The sequence below is a fragment of the Anomalospiza imberbis genome, chromosome 11, assembly GCF_031753505.1.
Source record: "Anomalospiza imberbis isolate Cuckoo-Finch-1a 21T00152 chromosome 11, ASM3175350v1, whole genome shotgun sequence".
NCBI classification, from domain to species: domain Eukaryota; kingdom Metazoa; phylum Chordata; class Aves; order Passeriformes; family Viduidae; genus Anomalospiza; species Anomalospiza imberbis.
Genome location: NC_089691.1, coordinates 23,089,084 through 23,108,065, shown reverse-complemented (window position 1 = coordinate 23,108,065; position 18,982 = coordinate 23,089,084). Strand labels below are relative to the sequence as shown.

Sequence of the window (18,982 nt, the reverse complement as noted above, 5' to 3'; positions counted from 1 at the left end):
CAGAGGCACAGCCAAAGGACCAGCCCCCGTTGTACCCATGCTACAGCAGCCTGTGGGTGTTGTCAGTCTGTCCTGAAGCACTCCTTCTTTCCTGCTGTTCAGCCTAGGCTTTAAGTGCACAGTGCATAGAGCCACTGTGGGTCTAATACAATAAGCAAGAAGTATGGCTCTACTTCTTTACTTTTAATTATTTACTTATTTGCTGCTTCTTTTCTTTCTGTGGATTTAGGGATGAACACCAGAAAGTTGCTGATGTTTTTCTCTCCAGAAAATCAAGGCTGAATCACCACACAGCATACATTATGCAGTTTGACAGGAATTTGGCTTTGCTAGATGAAACGTGCCTTAAATATTCCCAACTGGCTACCACGATTCAGGAGTTTGAGGTAAGGCCCACATGTTTTTTTACGCGCACTAATGCATGGCTTTGCCATGGGGACTACTCAAGGATTTCTTTTTTGTCTGGAACTCCATCAATGTTCACACATAGAGTGGAATGGAAGAATAGTCTTTTTTCACAGTCCTGGTGCTAAAACTGAAGTGACAAGTTCACTTCTGCGTGCTGTGTTTGTTTCTGTCTCTGTTGCCCACACACTCCTGTGTGCGCATACAGAATTTGTGTTGGTGAATCTACAGATCTGTGAGTATATTTTGCTGAAACATATTGGAGTGGTTTCTCAGTCACTTATTAACTTATCAAGCTCTTTGAGGATGAGTTAGAGTTAATAACTAGGATTAAAACTAAGATTAAAACTTTGCTGCTGAGCTCGCATTCCCCCTGATGTCTGTGTTTCTTCCCTTCCGCTGAGGACAGCAGAGCTCCGGTGACAGCCCTTACAGTGTGAAACACCAGCTTCTGAAAGTGGTACACCGTGTCTTCCAGTATCGTGTGATGCTCACAGGTCAGTAAAATCATTCTCAAAAGAATCCAATAGAAACACTGCCCTGATGTTCTGTGCGTCCACTGTGCTACATATTGATGCTGTAACAGCTAGAAAAGGGCTAAAGCAGTATGGGATTTCCTGGGATCTTCAATATGCTTAGTTCAGGATTCAGGAAGTGTCAGGCAGCCTGGGAAGAGGCAGGCACTTCTACAGGACAGCCATGTTGAAAGGCCACAAAAAAGCATTATCAGGTGTTTTTAGCCATTCCTTCTTGGCTTTTTCCTTCTGTGAATCAGGAGAGGCAGAGTTCAGCCTCACTACCAACAAACAGGTTTGATTTTTGATTTTATTATGTCAAGAGTAGTTATCAGAGACAGTAGAGGACGGGTGACCTCAGCAAGGAGATTCTGCACTTCATCCTCTATGACAGTGGCAAGTGCCATCTTCTTATCAACAAAGCACTTGTACCCAGTACTGCACCATAAGTCCTATGCACAGTACACTGAAAGCTAGTGATTAGTCAAAAAAACAGTCCAATTTTACTGCATTATAGCAGGCAGAGATATAAATTTACATTAACAGTACATTTACAGGTTTTACATTTACAGTTATACCTTCCCTTTACATTCAGGACCATATGTATAACTACTACCTGAGTCTCTCCAAGGGGGCTTATGTTCCTTCTCTCCAATCCGTCCCAAATCTAGCAAGTCTGAGCCTGTGAGGAGAGTAGGCTTTCTGAAGCAAAATGTGGCCCCTAGAAAGAATTGCAAAGTTTAGAACTGGCTAGGGAAGGAAATCGTGAAATATAACAATGAAACTCAGTGTTGTCACGTAATTTAGTCAGAAAACAAAAGAGCAAGGATCCATAGACATAAAGATGGAGAAATACTTTGGAAGTATGCATATGTGTGGGTGGACAAGGACACAAGATTAGTTACGGATGGGAGAGTAAAAAGGAAGCCATAAACCCTGCCCATACAGCCGATGAAGGACACAGCATACTAGAAGGGGTTTCTATAAAAGCAGCAGAACAAAGTGACCATATGAAAACTTTATTAACAGCACAGATGACCAGCAATTTCATCTTGCTCCAGACACTTTGATCAAGGATGCAAATCATTGTTCACAGCTGGGTTTGCTTTTTCCATACAAGCAATACAAATGAACACTGGATTCCAATACTAAGACCTACTTGCTGTTGGACTTTCTTCCCTCTCTTGGTGTGTCTACATTAAGGGCAACTTCCCAGACTTGCAGTTTGCAGTACTTAGCAGTCTCTCACGATCCATAGTGTTTATGGTGCATGCACACAAATACTGCATTTATGTGAAAGGAATTGGCATATCCCTCTCAGAAATAGCCCTACTATCCTCTGTTTTCCCATTTCTGTGGTCCACAAGATAAATTGCAAACATGCAGCATGATATTTTGTGAGAAAGATGGAAGGGCTTCAGTGAAGCTCCAGTGATTGGATTCCATCTATGCTTGAAACAACTTGAGCTCCTCCTTGTCCCATGTACTGACACTAACTGGGAAAATGAAAGCTTTTGTGTATACTGAGATGAAATGTACTGGATTAAGATACTACATAAAATAGGTTTACTGCTTTAGTTCTTCACCTCAAGAAACCAAGCCCCTCTTTGGCTGCTAGGATGGAATGAGTCTGGAACAATGCAGTCCTTTAGATTCTCAGGTGTACTTGTGTGATAACTGGCTGATTCTACCAGATAAGGAAGGGTATTTATGAAGATATTGGTTACCACTTATGGCACCACAACCAAAAGGATTTGTCCTTTTGGACAAATCTGCAAGCTCTGTCCATAGCTGAGGACAGAGCTTGCAGTAGTGAAAAGGAACACTAAATATTGGCTAACCCTAACCCCTTCCTGCCTGAGTGCGGGCAGATGCTTTCTAGAATGCAGGTAGAAGCCAGGTGAAGTTCAAGATGCCAGGGAAGGCACAGCACTAGAAAGAGAAATGTGTATGGATAAGACATGCAAGGGAACAGACATCCATGCCCAGCACCATTCTCAGCACAGAGGTCTAGTTCTTTGATGCAGAATGTAGGAGTCTAGACTAATCAGCAAGATAAGAATGAAGTACTTCCAGGGTAAGGTCTTTAAACTGTAGCACTTACATACTACAGTCTTTATAAGCATAAAGACCCAGACGCAGAATAAGCAGGCGGTCCAAGAAAAGTAGTCCAAAAAAACACTGGTTAAAGGTTTGCATATAATGCAAATATAATTGCTGTCACACTAAGCACTGTTGTATCTATTTTACAGAATCTATTTTCAGATTATGACTGAATTCTGTAGTAATTATTTGAACCCTGCTTGTACAGAACTAGTGTCTCCTTCCTGTGCCCATAAAAAGCATATGATTCATTTAGTCTAACTGCAAATACAGCCAACAGCATTCATTCAGATGGGAAATCAGAATTAATTAGAAAAAGAGTTATTTGTAAAGTGGTGCTACTCAGCAATTCTCTTGACTGAGAAACATTTTTGGCACAGTTTATTTATACCTGCCAAGTTATGTGAGCCCAAATCTGTATCAATGCTCTTGCATTGATTCTGTAAGCAAAATGCCATCAAAGGTGAATTTTGCTTTGGAAAGAGGCTATATACGCACTTAATGATTTGGGAATAGAGTGCTGTGGGACATTACTGTGGATGCTCCATTCCTGGAAGCATTCAAAGCCCAGGTTGGATGGGGCTTGGGGCAACCTGGTCTGCTGGAAGATGCTCCTGCTCATGGCAGAGGGATTAGAACAAGATGATATTTAATGTCTCTTCCAACCCCAACCAGTGCCTGATTTTGTCATTAGGATTTAATGATTTAGCTAACAACACTACAAATTATGTTGATCTGAATTCTGATTGTTGGATGTCTCTGTTTGTTTGATCATTTACTACAGATTACTTGAATAATCTTTGTCCTGATTCTACAGAGTATGAAGCCACACAAGGTAAAATGAAATTGGTAGAAGAAAACTTCTGTTTTGCTAACATTGCTTCTAAAGAGGTGCAAGATTTCTATACTGGTAGTATATATAAGATTATTCTTTTCAAGATTTGCGTTAATAGGTTAGATGTAAAATCTATAAGAACTGATTACTAATTTAGACAAATTATTTAGGACAAGAATCATATATTTATTTTTAATTGAAACATATGGGCTTCCTATAGTTTTGGCATGATGGAACTTATGGAAAAAGAAAACATCTATGGTTTCTTCAGGCAACAACAGGCATACTGCAGACACTGTAGTTTTGCCCCAGTCATTGAGGAAATCCTAGTCCTCTTTGGCTTTGTAAATATTTGGCCTGGTGATTGTAAAATCAATTTGGATGGCTCCCCCTGCCTGATAGTGTACCATTACCTATGGTATGCCTGCTGTGCTCTGTGAACTTGGGAGAAACCAAGGAGATTTGAATTGCATATCTGTAGTCTAGATTCCTTAAGGCTACATAAAGTTGAAAGACATTGCATAAAAAGCAGTTCTGCAAAATCAGGAACAAATCCACTGCTAACACCATCCTTTACAACACATGAGATAGATAAAGCAGAAGTCTCTTACTCCCACTGAAATCAAAGCAAGATTTAATTGTGATGTCTGTGGGAGTATTTTCCAGGTTGGCGTAACCAGCACTAACATTGTATTAATGAAATCAATTCACCCCTCTTACACTGATTATAAATTCAAACCAGCTCATAGCAGTAAAGTCAGTGGTTGACTGAAAGTCAGTTTATTCTGCCCAAGAGCAGAGACTCGTGCAGGATTTCGGACCCTAGTCACTTACGGTAGAACTACAGCTATACCAGTAATTTAAACAGTAGCAAGGCAGACACTCAAGCCCTCTGACCACAATTGCCTATCTGATTTTGGTTAGGAGATGCTTGTGCCATTCCTAGCCAGCATGCTCCCAAGTTATGGCCAGAAATTGATAGAAAGCCCTATACCACAGGGGAAGGGATGTGAAATAGGGACCTGAGCCATGTTATGCCACTGCTCTCAGTGCCAGGAAACATGTCCTAGCCCAGGATATTTGCCAGTGGAGAATCCAGGAGTCATGTCACCACTTCATACACATTTCTGTCAGAAAGGGATGACACGTCCTGTCTCTCAGCAGTAAGAGGTACAGTTTAGACTGCCATGCTATTTGGTGGCTAAAGTTGGGTTACATTCATCTCTCTATATAACAAAACATTGACAAAAATCTGCAACTAGAAAACATTAGAAAAAAGATTTTGTGCCATCCTTGGTGCTTAGAAGGGACATCATAAGCTCTCTGGGTCAGAACAAGTATGATGCAGTTTCGCACAAGAGAATGATGAAGGGAGGAAGGGGAGATAGCACCGTGTGCCATGTCAGAGTTGCTAGGCTGTTGCATTATGATAGTGACAAAGAAGCCAAAGGATGCCCTTGCAAACAGGAGGGATTTGAGTTGTTTTTCTACTCTTTTGTGATGTATGGTGTTTGTTTTCCTAATCCCTCAGCTGCCTTATTCATTGTTTCTGAAATCACGGACCAAGCCAATGACAACATGCTCCAAGCGGTGAGTCCTACCATGACACATGCTCCCCTGATCAGTAGTGTGTTTTTTGCACATCTGTTCAAGTGAATACATATGTCTGCTAGATTCTGAAGCCTCCTCCAAGGTGAGACTCAAGGGCTTATGCAGATCTGGTTTACAGTACTGCAGATGTGGAGTTGGTCTGTGCCTTTTAGTGAAACTGTGCAAGATGTAAGACACTACAGCCAATAGCAAAAGAAGGGTTTTTTCCTCCCTCTTGGGTTTCAACTCACTTCTTTATTATTTCATTTTCTGAGCAGTGAGAGGGCTGTAAATAAGCATTCAGGCATCAGAACATGAAATTCAAGAGACAAAGAGAAAAAGCATGACATGTATCATCATCACATTAAGATGATGCAGATGAAGGAAAGGAGTGAAATATCAATCTTCTTGGTAAGAGCTTGTTTTCAGGTAGGCTTTTAAGGTTGAAAAAATGAATGCACATGAATTGTTATGGAAGAACATGCTAATCGGTTATGAAGATGAAAGAACAGATGTAGGTTGCAGGGAGGATGTCTAACAAGCCTAGAGTTTTATCATAAAAAGGAATGTAATCTGACCCCTCTGTAAACTAGACTCTGAAACTACAGACTTACTAAGCAAAGTTTCAGCTGGTTTGATTCTGATTTTCCTTCTCCTCAGGCAAAGAATTTCTAATCATATTTTCCCATTATTAAAGCAGTCTTTGTACCAAAATAAATATTTCGTCAAAAACCTGAGATCTCATGAAAACCTTCCAGAAAAATCTCAGAGCTTTGTGGATATCTGTGTTAGAGGTTCAGAACTCTAAGAGCTCAGTTCCTAATAGATCAAGGTCACGCATTCCTGGCACCTCTGCTTCCTTAGATTTCACTCAGATATATGGGATATTTTTAAAAATACTTTTCTGAAGTTAGAAGTATATGTAAGTGGCCAAAATCAAATTTGTGTTGCACTGCCATGAAACCATTTTGTCTCTACTAAGCCATGCTTCAATTTGAAGAGCATCATTGCATCATCTGAGTCTTACACATGCCACAGACCGTATAATAATTGCTATTAATAATGTCTGTTTTGGAATAATTTCATCACAAATTCCAAATAGATTGTTACACTTATATTTTCTCATATCATCAGAACACATCTACTCTTCTTGAAAACTTTGGTATGGAAGAGATGAAACAAAATTTTCTTCTTTCCCTTTTGTGTGAATGTGGGGGGTTTTGTGAAAGCGCAGGTTCATGAGAAACAAAGTTCAATTTTCTGATAAATCAGAGGTTGGCCTCCTGAATTAACATACCAGACAAAAATCCACAACCAGCACTTCTTTTGTTTCTCTCTTAAAAAAAAAAAAGAAAACATAAAAGCAAATAATTACTTTAATTACAGAAGAAACTGAACAATGCCACTTATTTTAGAGCATTAATAAATTGTCAAGCACCTGGCTGAATTTCTAAGAAATAATTTAGGCTTGGCATATACCTGGAAGGAGGAAGATTTCTGTTCCCGTGTACCAGCTCATCAAACGACTCTCCAAAAATCTCATAGGAGCACTGAATTAGGATCTACATTTTCTACAGAATATCAATGACCTATTATTAGCTTTTTTTGTTGTTTTATGATAATAAGCCTCTAGCAGTTTTTCCTGGGAACTATTAACCCAGGATTTTCAAGCAAATTATGACCATAACTATCTCCACAGTGTTTTTAATCATGCAGGAAAATATTACTTCCAATTTACAGATATACAAACAGAAGTACAAGGCACACCATCACCACAGAATATTATGTCTATCTGTAATTCCAGGACATGAACTAAGCAGGGTTTGTACTGCTCTCTGAATGTGTACTATCTGTTAGAGGCCCTGAGATGCTAAGAGCTATAAATCACTGTTGCTATTAACAGCTGGTGGATTCCTTGGGGAGGTGTTCCTGCTGCATAGACATCATGATAAAATTATGGAAGCTGCAGTTCACTACTAAAATGGCCACAGCAGTATTTCTGACACCCACTTCTGCAGTACTGTCTGGGTGGAGCTTTGCTTTTATTCCTTAATAGTAGGCTTGTGAAGGATCTTTGAAGGAAGAATGATGATAGTTTTAAGATCAATGAAGAAAGCTATATAAACTCGGAATTTTTGGGAACTGACAGGAAACTACGGCCCCCCCTCAGCTGTCCACATTCCGAGATAAGCCACTATCCTTCACATGTGATGGGTGTTTGACTTCCTTCAGGAAATTAGTTCAATATTTCTCTGTCCGTTTCCTGGTGAACATGTGTCCATGTTGCTAACATCAGCATTTCAACAGGCTCCTCTGCCAGCAGTCTTGAGAAAAGCTGGGCTGCTGCAACTTCACTCACTCTGGTAGAAACCCAGATGAGTAGTACTAGCACTGGCATGAGTGTGCTCACAGGAGAACACTGCTTTTTCTGCAGATGAAGAACAGGTTTTCATTGTGGAATCTGCCAATTGGACAGGTTTTGCTAGGCTAAAATACCCTTCAGTGATAAGAAGGTCCTTTGCAAATACCTTTTGTAAAAGTTAGCTGTCCCATGAGCCCCGATATTTCTTGTGCTATTGCTTTATATGTTGCTTCTATTTTATTTGCCTATAGTATTTTAGAAGTTACCTGAAAAATCCATTTGTTACTTCCTGCATTGCAAAAGAGATACCTGACTGCTCAAATTCTTGAAAATGTGTCAACTGTCAATTACATTGCATGGGCACAGTGAAGCCCTGTGCTGGTCAAGCCTTGTAGGTATTCCCATGTATTTGATATCCACTTACTGATTAAGAACTGAATGTCATGCTAAACAAGTGCAATATTTCACTAGGGCAGTAAGATAGGGAGATTTCAGGCTTATTCAAAAAACAAGCCTGGATAGGTACATGAATTGTGTTAGCTGAAATTCAGGGTAAATTAGCCTTGACATATCATTATGTTAACTTGGATATGCTCCTTCTGGTGTCTGTGATAACTTTCTTAATTAGCTGATCCTGTAGACACGACTGATTTGTGTCAGGCAGATACAGCGTCTGATCTAATCAAGTCTCACTAATCCCGGGAGTAAATTAATGCCAGTCAATGGAGCAAAGGAAAACAGACCATTGCCTGTTGAAGCAGAAAAGTGTTCTAAAAGGCTATCAGGTCACGAAGCTGTATCTAGTATGGTCCTTAGTCTGTAGTTTATCTGGGTGTATAACTGAAGATACAGGATACAGTGGCTAACTTAGATAAGAGACTCCTAATTTTTCGGCATATTCCAGTGAGGACTCACTGCTGCTGGGCAGCCCATTCTACTGCTCTGATCAGATAAAAACCACAGCTGAATCCTATGCACAAGCCTCTATTTTAACAGCCTCATCTACTAAATGCAAGGATATTTGAAAAGACTAGCAACATTGCAAAGGTACAGACATCCCTTCTTCCTTCTTACTTTCACCTGATTTTCTTTATGGGAGCACAGATTTACCTAGGTTAATCTTATTTACCATCTTCATGGATAAGTTCATGCCTGGTGCCAGTGCCCACTGACTGACTGTACTTTAAGGCCAGGTAAATAGTTAATAGTATCAGAGTTGAATAATAAACTTCTTGGTTTTTGCAAAGCATCCAAACAGAAATGCAGTTTCATTGCCTGCTTACTAGTTTACCCTCTAAATCCCCTATTGCAAAGGCATTAATCCATTATCACAGAATGTAAATCTTCAGATAATCCTAGCAACAGTCTGAAAGTATCAAAATATGCTTTGGATTATCTGTGTCATGGCTCTTATGCACAGGCCTTTGGAGAAGATACTGTACTTTGTCCCTGTCCCTATTTGATTACTTCACAGAGCCAGAAAGTTGGCAAAGAAGCCAATGTATAAATACCATATGAAGTTAGCAGTTCCTTTAGAAGGTGCACTGGGGAATCACAGGTAAAAGAACTGTAGAAGGTCCCAGCAGATGTGAATGCAGGTGATGAGGTTTTGTAAAATCCATAAGGTAGGAAGAAGACTTTCTCTGTGTAAATCCTTGGTCTCAGTTCTCTCTGAAATCTAATTCTGTAATATCAGTTCTAAAGAAATAAAATGGTGAGGAGGGGTGAGGGAGAATGTGCCTGCTTGTATAAAAACAGTCTCCATGCAGCCTTCAAAAATGCTGTTTTTCTTTTCCAGGAAAACTTGCAGAAGCTAGTACACATTGAGCACAGTGTAAGAGGGCAAAGTGACCTCCTCCAGCCAGGAAGGGTGAGTGCTGCAGGCAGACCTATGCTGGTAAGAGCATTCTTTCTGGCCAGCAATATCTCTGTATGGATGGCCATGTTTCAGATGCCTACAGATGTTATTTACTGAGTTATTGTGATACAAGTTGGAGCACTGGTTTCTGTAAAAAACATCACTCTGGCAGTGCACAAAAAAGAAGGTCATGCTGAAAAAGACATGCATTGTGTCTACTTTTACATGGAGCAGCCATTTGGCTTTTCACTTCAGCAATCCTCCGACACCCCAAGTGTAGTGTATTTTGATGGAGCTACTGCTTTCCTCCTTATATAATCCTGTCAAAAGGCTGCAACTCTAGCAGGAATTGCTTTCAGCCTGAAAAGGCTCTGTGCTTTATATAGCTGGCTAAAAATCTTAAATTAGGGCAATTAATTTTATTTCAAATTTATATTTTCACCATTCCCTCATGGTGCTTTTAATATAAGATGCTGTTTTTAAGCAACATAGCAACAGAAGCCTGAGAGAGTGTACAGCTGTCTTGCTAGCCACATCAAATGCAAATTTCTTCTTCTGACTTTCAAATCTGTCCAGTTTCCTCAGCTCCAACCTGCTTCTATGCTTCAAAAGATTTTTCTTGAGTTCTGCAACTCTGATTTTCCCTTCAGTCCACCAATATCTTTAACAAAATTCATGACGCAATTTTCAAAACATGCATACTCATAGCAAAAGAATACTCATCAGCCAAATATTGGAAATATTTGTTTTTCTCTCTAACATCAGTATTCTCACTTGCCCTTACCAGGTAATGCTTTAACAAATTCTGTAAAGCCCAGCATACAGAATTTACAGGATTTGTCTCTTTGATTATAAACTATTCTAGAGTGGACAAGTACACTAGATTCTGTTCTCCATCTGAGAAGAGCAGATGACTGTTAATCCATTGATGTAGTTCAGTTAGTTATGGCAGACCTTTTCAAACATTACTGCAACGAAGTTCTAGTTTGCTGGTTTAGCTGCTTTTACATGCACAGTCCTACCAATATACATAGTAACAAGATGGACTGAAAAGGTATTGTGCCTGCAAAATTGTACAAATTATATATGCAGGTATAGTTAAGATGGTGTAACATACTAAAACCCAAGGTTTCAGCTTTTCTTATTGATCTGCCTATTTTAGAGGACTTTTAAAGACAAGAATTCTTTTCTAAAGCTCATTACATGTTAGCTTTCAATCTGTGATAATCACCTCTGAGCACAGTCCGCAGTGCAGAAAGAGTGGGCTGAGGACAAGTGGGTTTCCAACCCATTTTGTACTGACACAAATGCAAGCCACGAAGGGCAGCAGAGCTAACCCAGGCAAAGACTGAGCCAGATCATAAGGAGTAAGGCTAGAAACAAATGTTGAGGTTCTCTATCTCTTCTTGTGCTGATGAATGGCATTGGAGTAGCTCCTTCCCCAGGAGAAATACTCTCTTTTCTCAGTAAGATTCAGAATGAAATCTCAGGATTACAATCTGCTGTTTTCTCCTTCAGATCTTTGTTAAAGAGGGAACCCTGATGAAAGTCTCTGGCAAAAACAGGCATCCTCGACATTTGTTCTTGGTAAGATTTTTTTAATATTTTTTCTGTCTCTCTCATATCTTTCCATGCATTTATGCAACCCTGAAGCCTGGGAGATTTTAGGCTGCAAGTCATTTAACCATCAACAGTGATGTGGTGAGTTAGTTCCTGTTGCTAACAGGGCTGTAGTCCTTTCACACATCCCACATACAGGAATACGTGCTGTGCAACCCTCTGGTTGTGCCGCAGTTACATACAGCCTTCACCAGGACATAATTCTGCAAAGAAGTGCAAGTTTTCAAGGGGATGAGGAAGATGAGAACTCCTGAATATTTTCAGGAATTAAGCTGCACACTTAGGACTTGAACGTCCTAAGACCTTTGAAGATTTAATCGGGAGCAAGAGAGAATACCCTACTGCTAAAGTAGTTGAAAATTTCCTTTGGCCACACTTGGGAGGGATCTTTGAAACTGAAGAACTTGCTTTTAGCTCCTGCTGTCCACATATATGTAAATTACCTGATAACTTTGTGCATTGCCTCAGTGTAGTCCCTCTAAACACGCACCTCCAGCTTAGTGTGGATTAGAACAACAGTTTTCAGTGACAGTTTGCAGCATTCTTCTAGGATAATTAGGAAAAATGGACCTTTCATTACTTGGCTGGAATACTCTTTACAAGGGTCCACAACCCTACTGCAAGTATTTGCAGATCAAAACAGATGAAACCCCACTGTTTTGGGGTGGTTATGCTTTTTATATTGCATCACACACTCCATTGAGCAGTTAAAGAGTATCTGAGGCTCCTGAGCTCTGTTCTCAAATTTTCAGGTAGCATATTTTGTAACCACATGCATTTTTATGCACTTTTCAATATTAAGGGGATTATGATACTTGCCTGTGTCTTAGGACTTTGTTACCTGCTTACCTGTTAATGTTTGAAAAATTCTTTAGTGCTCCCTCCCAGAAAAAAAGCCATAAAGAACTGAGAATTACTGCTGCTATTAACATTACAATATTGCTTGCAGACTTGATTTTAAAATAAATTAATTATATGCCTGGAATACATATTTGCTGTTGCCTTTAAGTGCTGACAGCTTTTCACCATGGGATCATTATAAGGAGGAGAAATGGCTTATTACAGAAGCCATATATTTTGCATTAATCCTTCTTATTTCTCCCTCTTATTTGTAACTCCTACTTGTGCATGAGTGTATGCACAAGCTTCTTTCCCTCCTCAATCACATATTGCTGTCATAATCAAAGATCAGATGGGATGAGACGAAGTGCTGGTGATGCACTTTTTCGATGGTTTCAGTGGTTTCTGTGAAAATGCAGACTTCCATGTACTGAAAATTATGGATTTCACGCAAATCTTCAAATGTGAGATAGCTGCAGTTCTGTTTTACAGAGTCAGCATCAATGGACTGTAACAAGTGCAATAAATGTCAAAATCATGACTTTGTTGCAGTCACAGGAAAAAGGCTATGCCAGAAACTCTAGAAGCTGGCCTTAAGAAATAATGTTCTCAGCAGCAGTAACTCTGAAGTCTACTGATGACCACTTAATAACAGATGATAATTACATTACTACTGATCTCTCTTCTGAAACACTTGCCTTTGCTAGTGTTCAAAATTATTTTGGAATTGTGGCTAAAGCTGGGACAAAATTCCAAGACATCACTACCTTTTAGTCTTCCAGTGTGTTTGTTGCTGCCATCATAACCCATTACTATAGCAAAAACTGAAGTCCTCCAAACTTAGCTATTGTAACTGATACAGAGAATTTTAAAGGAAGATCAGAAATCGGGTTGATAATAAAATGCTGAGAGGAAAGTAATTTAAACATGGGGTAAATTTATATGAATTTCAAGTCATCCAAAATTGTTGTATCAGCTCAAAGGTCACAAGTCACAAGAGGCTAAAATTACTGGAACAGAGCAAGCTCAGAAATTACTTTCTGGCACTCTCTAGTTTAGGAACTATTTCCTGGGGAAAGTTGAGATGCTCAAAGTCAGATGTTAACTGCAGAGAGAGAAGTGTCTCTTGACAGCTGGAGACATTACAGTAGCCCATGTCTTGCTAATAGATGCTCTCAATATTCATAAAAAGTGGTGTTTTCTTCCTTTCAGTCAGCAAAGCAAACTGTGACCAAATGTGCTGTCATGCAAAGAATGGGGTGGAGCTAGTCATAATGGTCACTTTCAAGAAGCAAGAGACACATAAACCTGGTTTCTTTACTGGTGTAACACACTGAAGTTGCAATCACTTCGGGCTTCCTGTATTGTATCTATAGTAGGGGCGGGGAGAGGGTGACTGGATCGTTGAAACTACTTGAAACTTATTGCCAAATAGCTACTTTCGGGTTCAGTGATTTCTATGGAAGAAAAACCCATGCCAAAACCCCAAGACTAGAATAATTTCCTAAACACTGTCTCTTAAAAATGACATTTATTTAAAGCCTTTATCTTCTAAGGACCTTATTATAATCCTTTGAAGCCTCTCGCAAAACTCAGGTTTGTATATTAATAAAAACCCAAACCTTTCAGAACTTCTTTTTAATGCTTCACATGTCAACAGCAACTCAAAAAGATCACCAGAAGATAGTGTGCAATAGATGTAGTTTGGCTTAGCTTTGATGGAATAAGTGTATTTACCTTCACTATCCCAAGGAGATTTTTACATGAATAGCATTTTCTGAAGTTCTTAGTAGCAAAGTTACTCTGACTGAAGCTAAATCAAGACCAGGAACTGGAGAGAATTTCAGAGCAAGAGTACACACTGAATGATAACCCTGAGAATTTAATCCCTACACATCCCAGGAGATGAGCTGATCAAACTGAAGTTGTAGCTAGAATAGGCTGTAAAACTTGGGTGTGTGCCAGACTCCTACTTGGCTTGTGCTTTCAAAGTGTGCTTTAGTGGTGTGCTCTGAATATATATCTGCCCATAAGGAGCGCTGTATGTCTGTGCACAGCCCATATATGCATGACAGTGTAAAGACAAATTTCAAATGTTTCTGCAGGTGTATGTTGTATGTATCAAAATGTTACTTCAGCTGGCTGTTTTGGGCAGGCTGATGGTATTGTTGAATCTGGTGTTTCCTGGCAGGATGTTTTGTGAGTTTTGCTGTGTGTCTGTTTCCTGAGTCCAGTCTCTGTTTACAAGGATGTTGTGGCCTCTGTGCAGCACAGTATGGGCTGCTGAAACTGGCAGGTCCCCTAACTGCCCCCCAGCCACAAGACTTCGCAACTCAGAGCCTGTCTCTTATCTCACCCTTCTAAGAATTTCTCTACAAAGGCCACTTGTTTTGAAAATGGGTTGCAGGAAGCTGCTATCAAATGGGAGACTGTTTAACGCTGTATCTGGCAGGGTTGGAGTATAGGAGATTTTTGGAGTCGTTGCTTGAAAAACACAGTTTCAGCACACATTCAGACTGCTCCACTGACACTCAGGGCATGTTCGTCTCAGATTTGAATAGAAGGCGGCAGGGTTCATAATTAGCTAGCCTTTAAAACATTCAGAAAAACCAAACACATGGTAGAAGCTTTTAGACAGGGAGTGTATTACATATGGATGCCAGCAGTTCAGCAGGGCTTAAATTCGTTTGGATCAATCATCTTGAACACTGTAGGTTAGAAAACTTGCACTGACTCATGTTACTAGGTACTTGTTACAACAGAGAGAATTATAAAAAGAAGGTGGGGGAAAGGAAAGCAGTAACAGAAAAAAAGGGAATAAAAGATGAGACATATCCTTCTTTCTCTATGCAGAAAAAGGGTATGTGCTCCAATATCAAATTCTGAGCAGTCTGCAAATCCCAATTATTCAAAAGTATTCTGGCAAACAAGAAGCATGTCAGAAGTCCAAGGACTTGTGGGAACTTCCCATAGGGTTCTAGCAGTCCATTTCCTCTACCACAGATTTCTGAGAGGCTGCAAGATCAGCCTTTATCATCAGCCAGTGCTCACTGCTTGAGGGAGCAGTGGACTGTTGAGGCAGGAGGATGCATGAAACAACTGGTACTAATACTATCTGTCCATACCATTCATGTGGCCATCACTAAGGTCTTTGCAAAGGAAACAGCAGTGATTGCAAACCCTTTCTTTCTTCATGAATATTATGTGCCTTGCTTCACAAGCTTTGAAATATTTGTCATGATTTCTCTGTGTCAAGTTGTAGCTAGTGAGACCTCCAAATCACAGCCTACTACTAAATAGGGAAAAAAAAAAAGAAGGAGGAAAAAAAAATTGGGCAATTACAAAGCAAAGTAACGTTTAGTAAAATCTTGGGATATTAATCAAGGTTGTCATGATAATGGTATGCACCATAGTGTCATCCTTTATCGACAGTAATAAAAAAATAAGCAGATTTTTAAAGAGATATATAACTTTTAAAATACATTCAAAACATTGAGTGTGCTATTCAAGAAGCCTCATAGCAGATTATGTCAGGATCCTGAAAATCTCTCTCAGGAGTTCACGTCCTTGGGTTTAGTGCCCAGGTGCTGCAGGGCCCATTTTAGAGCCAGTGCTCTTTAATATCTTCATGAACAACAGGGATGCAAGCCTCGAAGGGATATGAAGAAAGTTTGCCGATCATGCTAAACTGGGAGAAGCTGTCAACTTCCTCAAGGGCATCTCTCTGCAGAGAAACCTCAACAAATTTGAAAGATGAGCAATCACCAACCATATGAATTTTAACAAGGACTAGTGTTGGGAAGGGCAAATCCTGTAGTGTAGACTAGGCAATGAGGTGCTGGAGAGCAGCACTGTGAAAAGGGACCTGTGGGTCCTAGTCAGCAAAAGTTGAATATGAGCCAGCTGTGCCCTGGCAGCCAAGAGGGCCAGCCGTGTCCAGGGACACATCAGGGTCAGCATCACCAGCTGGGCAAGGGAGAGGATTTTCCTGCTCTGCTCTGCACTGGGGCAGCCTCATCTGGAGTGCTGTGAGCAGTTTTGGGCGCCACAGAATAAGGAGCTAAAGCTGTTAGAGAACATCAAAAGAAGGAACACAGAGATGGGTAAGGATCTGAAGGAGAAACCATACAAGGAGTGGTTGAAGCCACTTGAATTGTTCAGCCTGGAGGAGACTGAGGTCAGACCCGATCATGGTCTGCAGCTCCCTCAGGAGGGGCAGTAGAGGAGCAGCACCAGTCTCTGCTCTCTGTGACAGGATCCAAGGGAACAACATGAAGCTGTCAGGAGAGGGTTAGGCTGGCTATTAGGAAAGGGTTAGGGTTAGGTAACAGTCCCAGCAGTTCATCAAGTTACAGCTTGTTCTGGCTATACCCCCCCAGGAGAATGGGCAGGCCAGCCTGCAAGCCATATTGCAAATTACTGATTTTGTCTTTCTTTTCATATAGATGAATGATGTTCTGCTGTACACATATCCCCAGAAGGATGGCAAATACCGACTGAAATACACTTTGGCTGTGTCAAGCATGAAGGTAATGCTTCATCTGTATTAAAAGCTTGAATTAAAGTTTTATAGTGAACTGGTGGTGCTTTGCTAGCTTATGTCTCATATCCAGCAAGGGGACAGAGGGGACGGACCTGTTGTCAGGGCATTCCCTTGTCTCTTACAGGAGACAGAAGGAAAAACTGCAGAAAACAAACATAAAAATATTATCTCTAAGTCTGTGACTTAGTATGACAGCCTTATTCAGACTGCATAAATAATGCAAGTCAAAATCAGTTACCCTCTAATCATGAAACAGGGAACAGAAAAGATTTATTATCCCATTTCGTCTCCAGCCAATGCATTCTTGTTCCCTTCAATATATTCACTAGAGCTTAGTCTGCCTGGTTTTAAACTCCTGCTACTCAAAATTTACACATGGCTGGTTTTCATGTGCCTTTTAACTGTTTTCATCAAAAGCATTAATGGTTAAAAAAACAATTAGCCAACTTTATGGGGAAAAGATGTATTGGGAGCAATTTCATGCAGTGATACAAAACCAGTTTCTTCTTCAATAAATTTATAAATTGCAAACACTATTAAGCTGTCCTCGCACTCTTTCCCTAAGTACTCATTGGCACCAGAACCTATGCAACAGGAAATATTGGGCCAAAGAGGTCTACTGGACCTTCATAACTGTTCTATAACTAATATTCCAAGTTGTATTTATGTGAAAACAGATTTGAAGTGACAAGTCAAGAGTCTGATGATCTAGAAAACACACAAGATGAGAATTACTAATCATTAATTTCAGTGGAATGACATAGGAAGTTTAAGGTGTTGTGAAAAGGTGGCTGGTGTTGATCACCACAGGGACCTGAGAGGTTAAAAGTAACTCAAGAATCCCAGAAATTCCTAGGAATTGCCAAAATATTCCAACTGTTTAGTGAAAAGGAGTTATGGAACAAGTTCTTACTGAGGTACATTTGAAATGCTGAGTTACTAGCATAATGATGCTTGTTAATAAAAATGTATGAAACCATGAACCTACATTTCTCCTCCTCAGTAGCTGTTGCTATTAGCAGGCTACTAATATAATCCATGGTAGGGAAAAAGATTTTAGCTGAGCTGTAGCTTTTAAGTTGGTTTGGTGTTTGGTTTTTTGTTTTTTTTTTTTTTTTTTTTTCTGTTAAAGAGCCATGCTGCAGACATGCATTTGCTGGATGGAAGTGTTTCACTGTATAATGCCTGCATGTCAGAAAAAAAGTGATTTCTATTCATTACAAGCATAGACCAAAATGCTCTGACACTTGGCAGACTAAACATCTCCTAAGTTTGTCATATTAAAACTGAACCCTCATAGATACTTCATCCTTAGAGACTGGATTACATGATTTTATCCCTTCAGCATACCATCATATTGAAACAGAGATCATACCTCATTACAGCAGCAATAAAAAAAGCACTAATGCCCATCTTTTTGCATTGAAATATGAAACAAATGGTTGGGATATAAGGGGTCATATGCATTGAGACTTGTATGGTGTACTGGTTATAAACAGTTTAACTCATACCCACATTCATGTTTTCATGGCATTTGTGTCTAGGTCAGTCGCCCAGTGATAGAGAAAGCCCAAAACATCTTGAAGATTGAATACGATGAACATTGCCTGACCCTGTCAGCAAGGTACTGTTCCCAAATGTCCATGGCAGAGGGTATTATATTCTAGAGCTGTATCTCTAGGTTAGTCCAACCAGTACCCAAGACTGGGTATCTCATTCTTTTTTAAGTAGTGTTTTTCAGTCTGCTGTTGGTGACAGACAATGGCTGAGTACTTGATTACGCAATCAACATTCATTATAAATGCAAGGCTAATAAACTGTAACTAATTCAATTAGCGTGCTCCCTAAAGACTAGAAGTTGGGTCTTGATAACATCTTAAAGAGAAAGGAAAGAAGAAGCCTGGGTACTTTCCATTATCTTTTACATTATTTCCCTGCGACACTGGGAGTCTATCTCCTTTTATAAGTTCTCTTGTTACCTCTAGGGCTGTAAAACTCTGGAGAAAATAGTAATTAGGTAATACCATGCAACAGATATAAAAGTATTTAATAGTACTTAAGCATCAAAGTCAAAATTAAACCTTACTGGCAACCTCATGGGTTTTTCTAATAAAAGAAATTTCACTAATGAGCTTGTGTACTGATAGTATTGATTGCAACTGGGAGTCAAGATCTCCATCCTAGGATCCCAAGTCAGTGCCAAAAAGAGGTTGTAGATCAGTTTCTGATCAGAAGATAGCAGTGTACTGTATTTTTCATGGTTCTAGACCAAAACTGTCCCGCTAAATTACATACAGCTGTAGAAGAAAGG

General features: G+C 39.9%; 1 protein-coding gene across 1 annotated transcript in view; it reads left to right on the top strand.

Moving 5' to 3' along the window:
- FGD5 (FYVE, RhoGEF and PH domain containing 5) overlaps positions 1 to 18,982 on the top strand; it is a 78,556-nt gene that overhangs the window by 45,922 nt on the left and 13,652 nt on the right. Inside the window, exons 7-14 of the mRNA XM_068202424.1 lie at positions 230 to 386; positions 815 to 902; positions 3,808 to 3,858; positions 5,390 to 5,448; positions 9,609 to 9,680; positions 11,187 to 11,255; positions 16,574 to 16,657; positions 18,216 to 18,295. Coding sequence (XP_068058525.1) covers positions 230 to 386; positions 815 to 902; positions 3,808 to 3,858; positions 5,390 to 5,448; positions 9,609 to 9,680; positions 11,187 to 11,255; positions 16,574 to 16,657; positions 18,216 to 18,295 — 660 coding nt within the window. The remainder of the gene's footprint in view (positions 1 to 229; positions 387 to 814; positions 903 to 3,807; positions 3,859 to 5,389; positions 5,449 to 9,608; positions 9,681 to 11,186; positions 11,256 to 16,573; positions 16,658 to 18,215; positions 18,296 to 18,982) is intronic.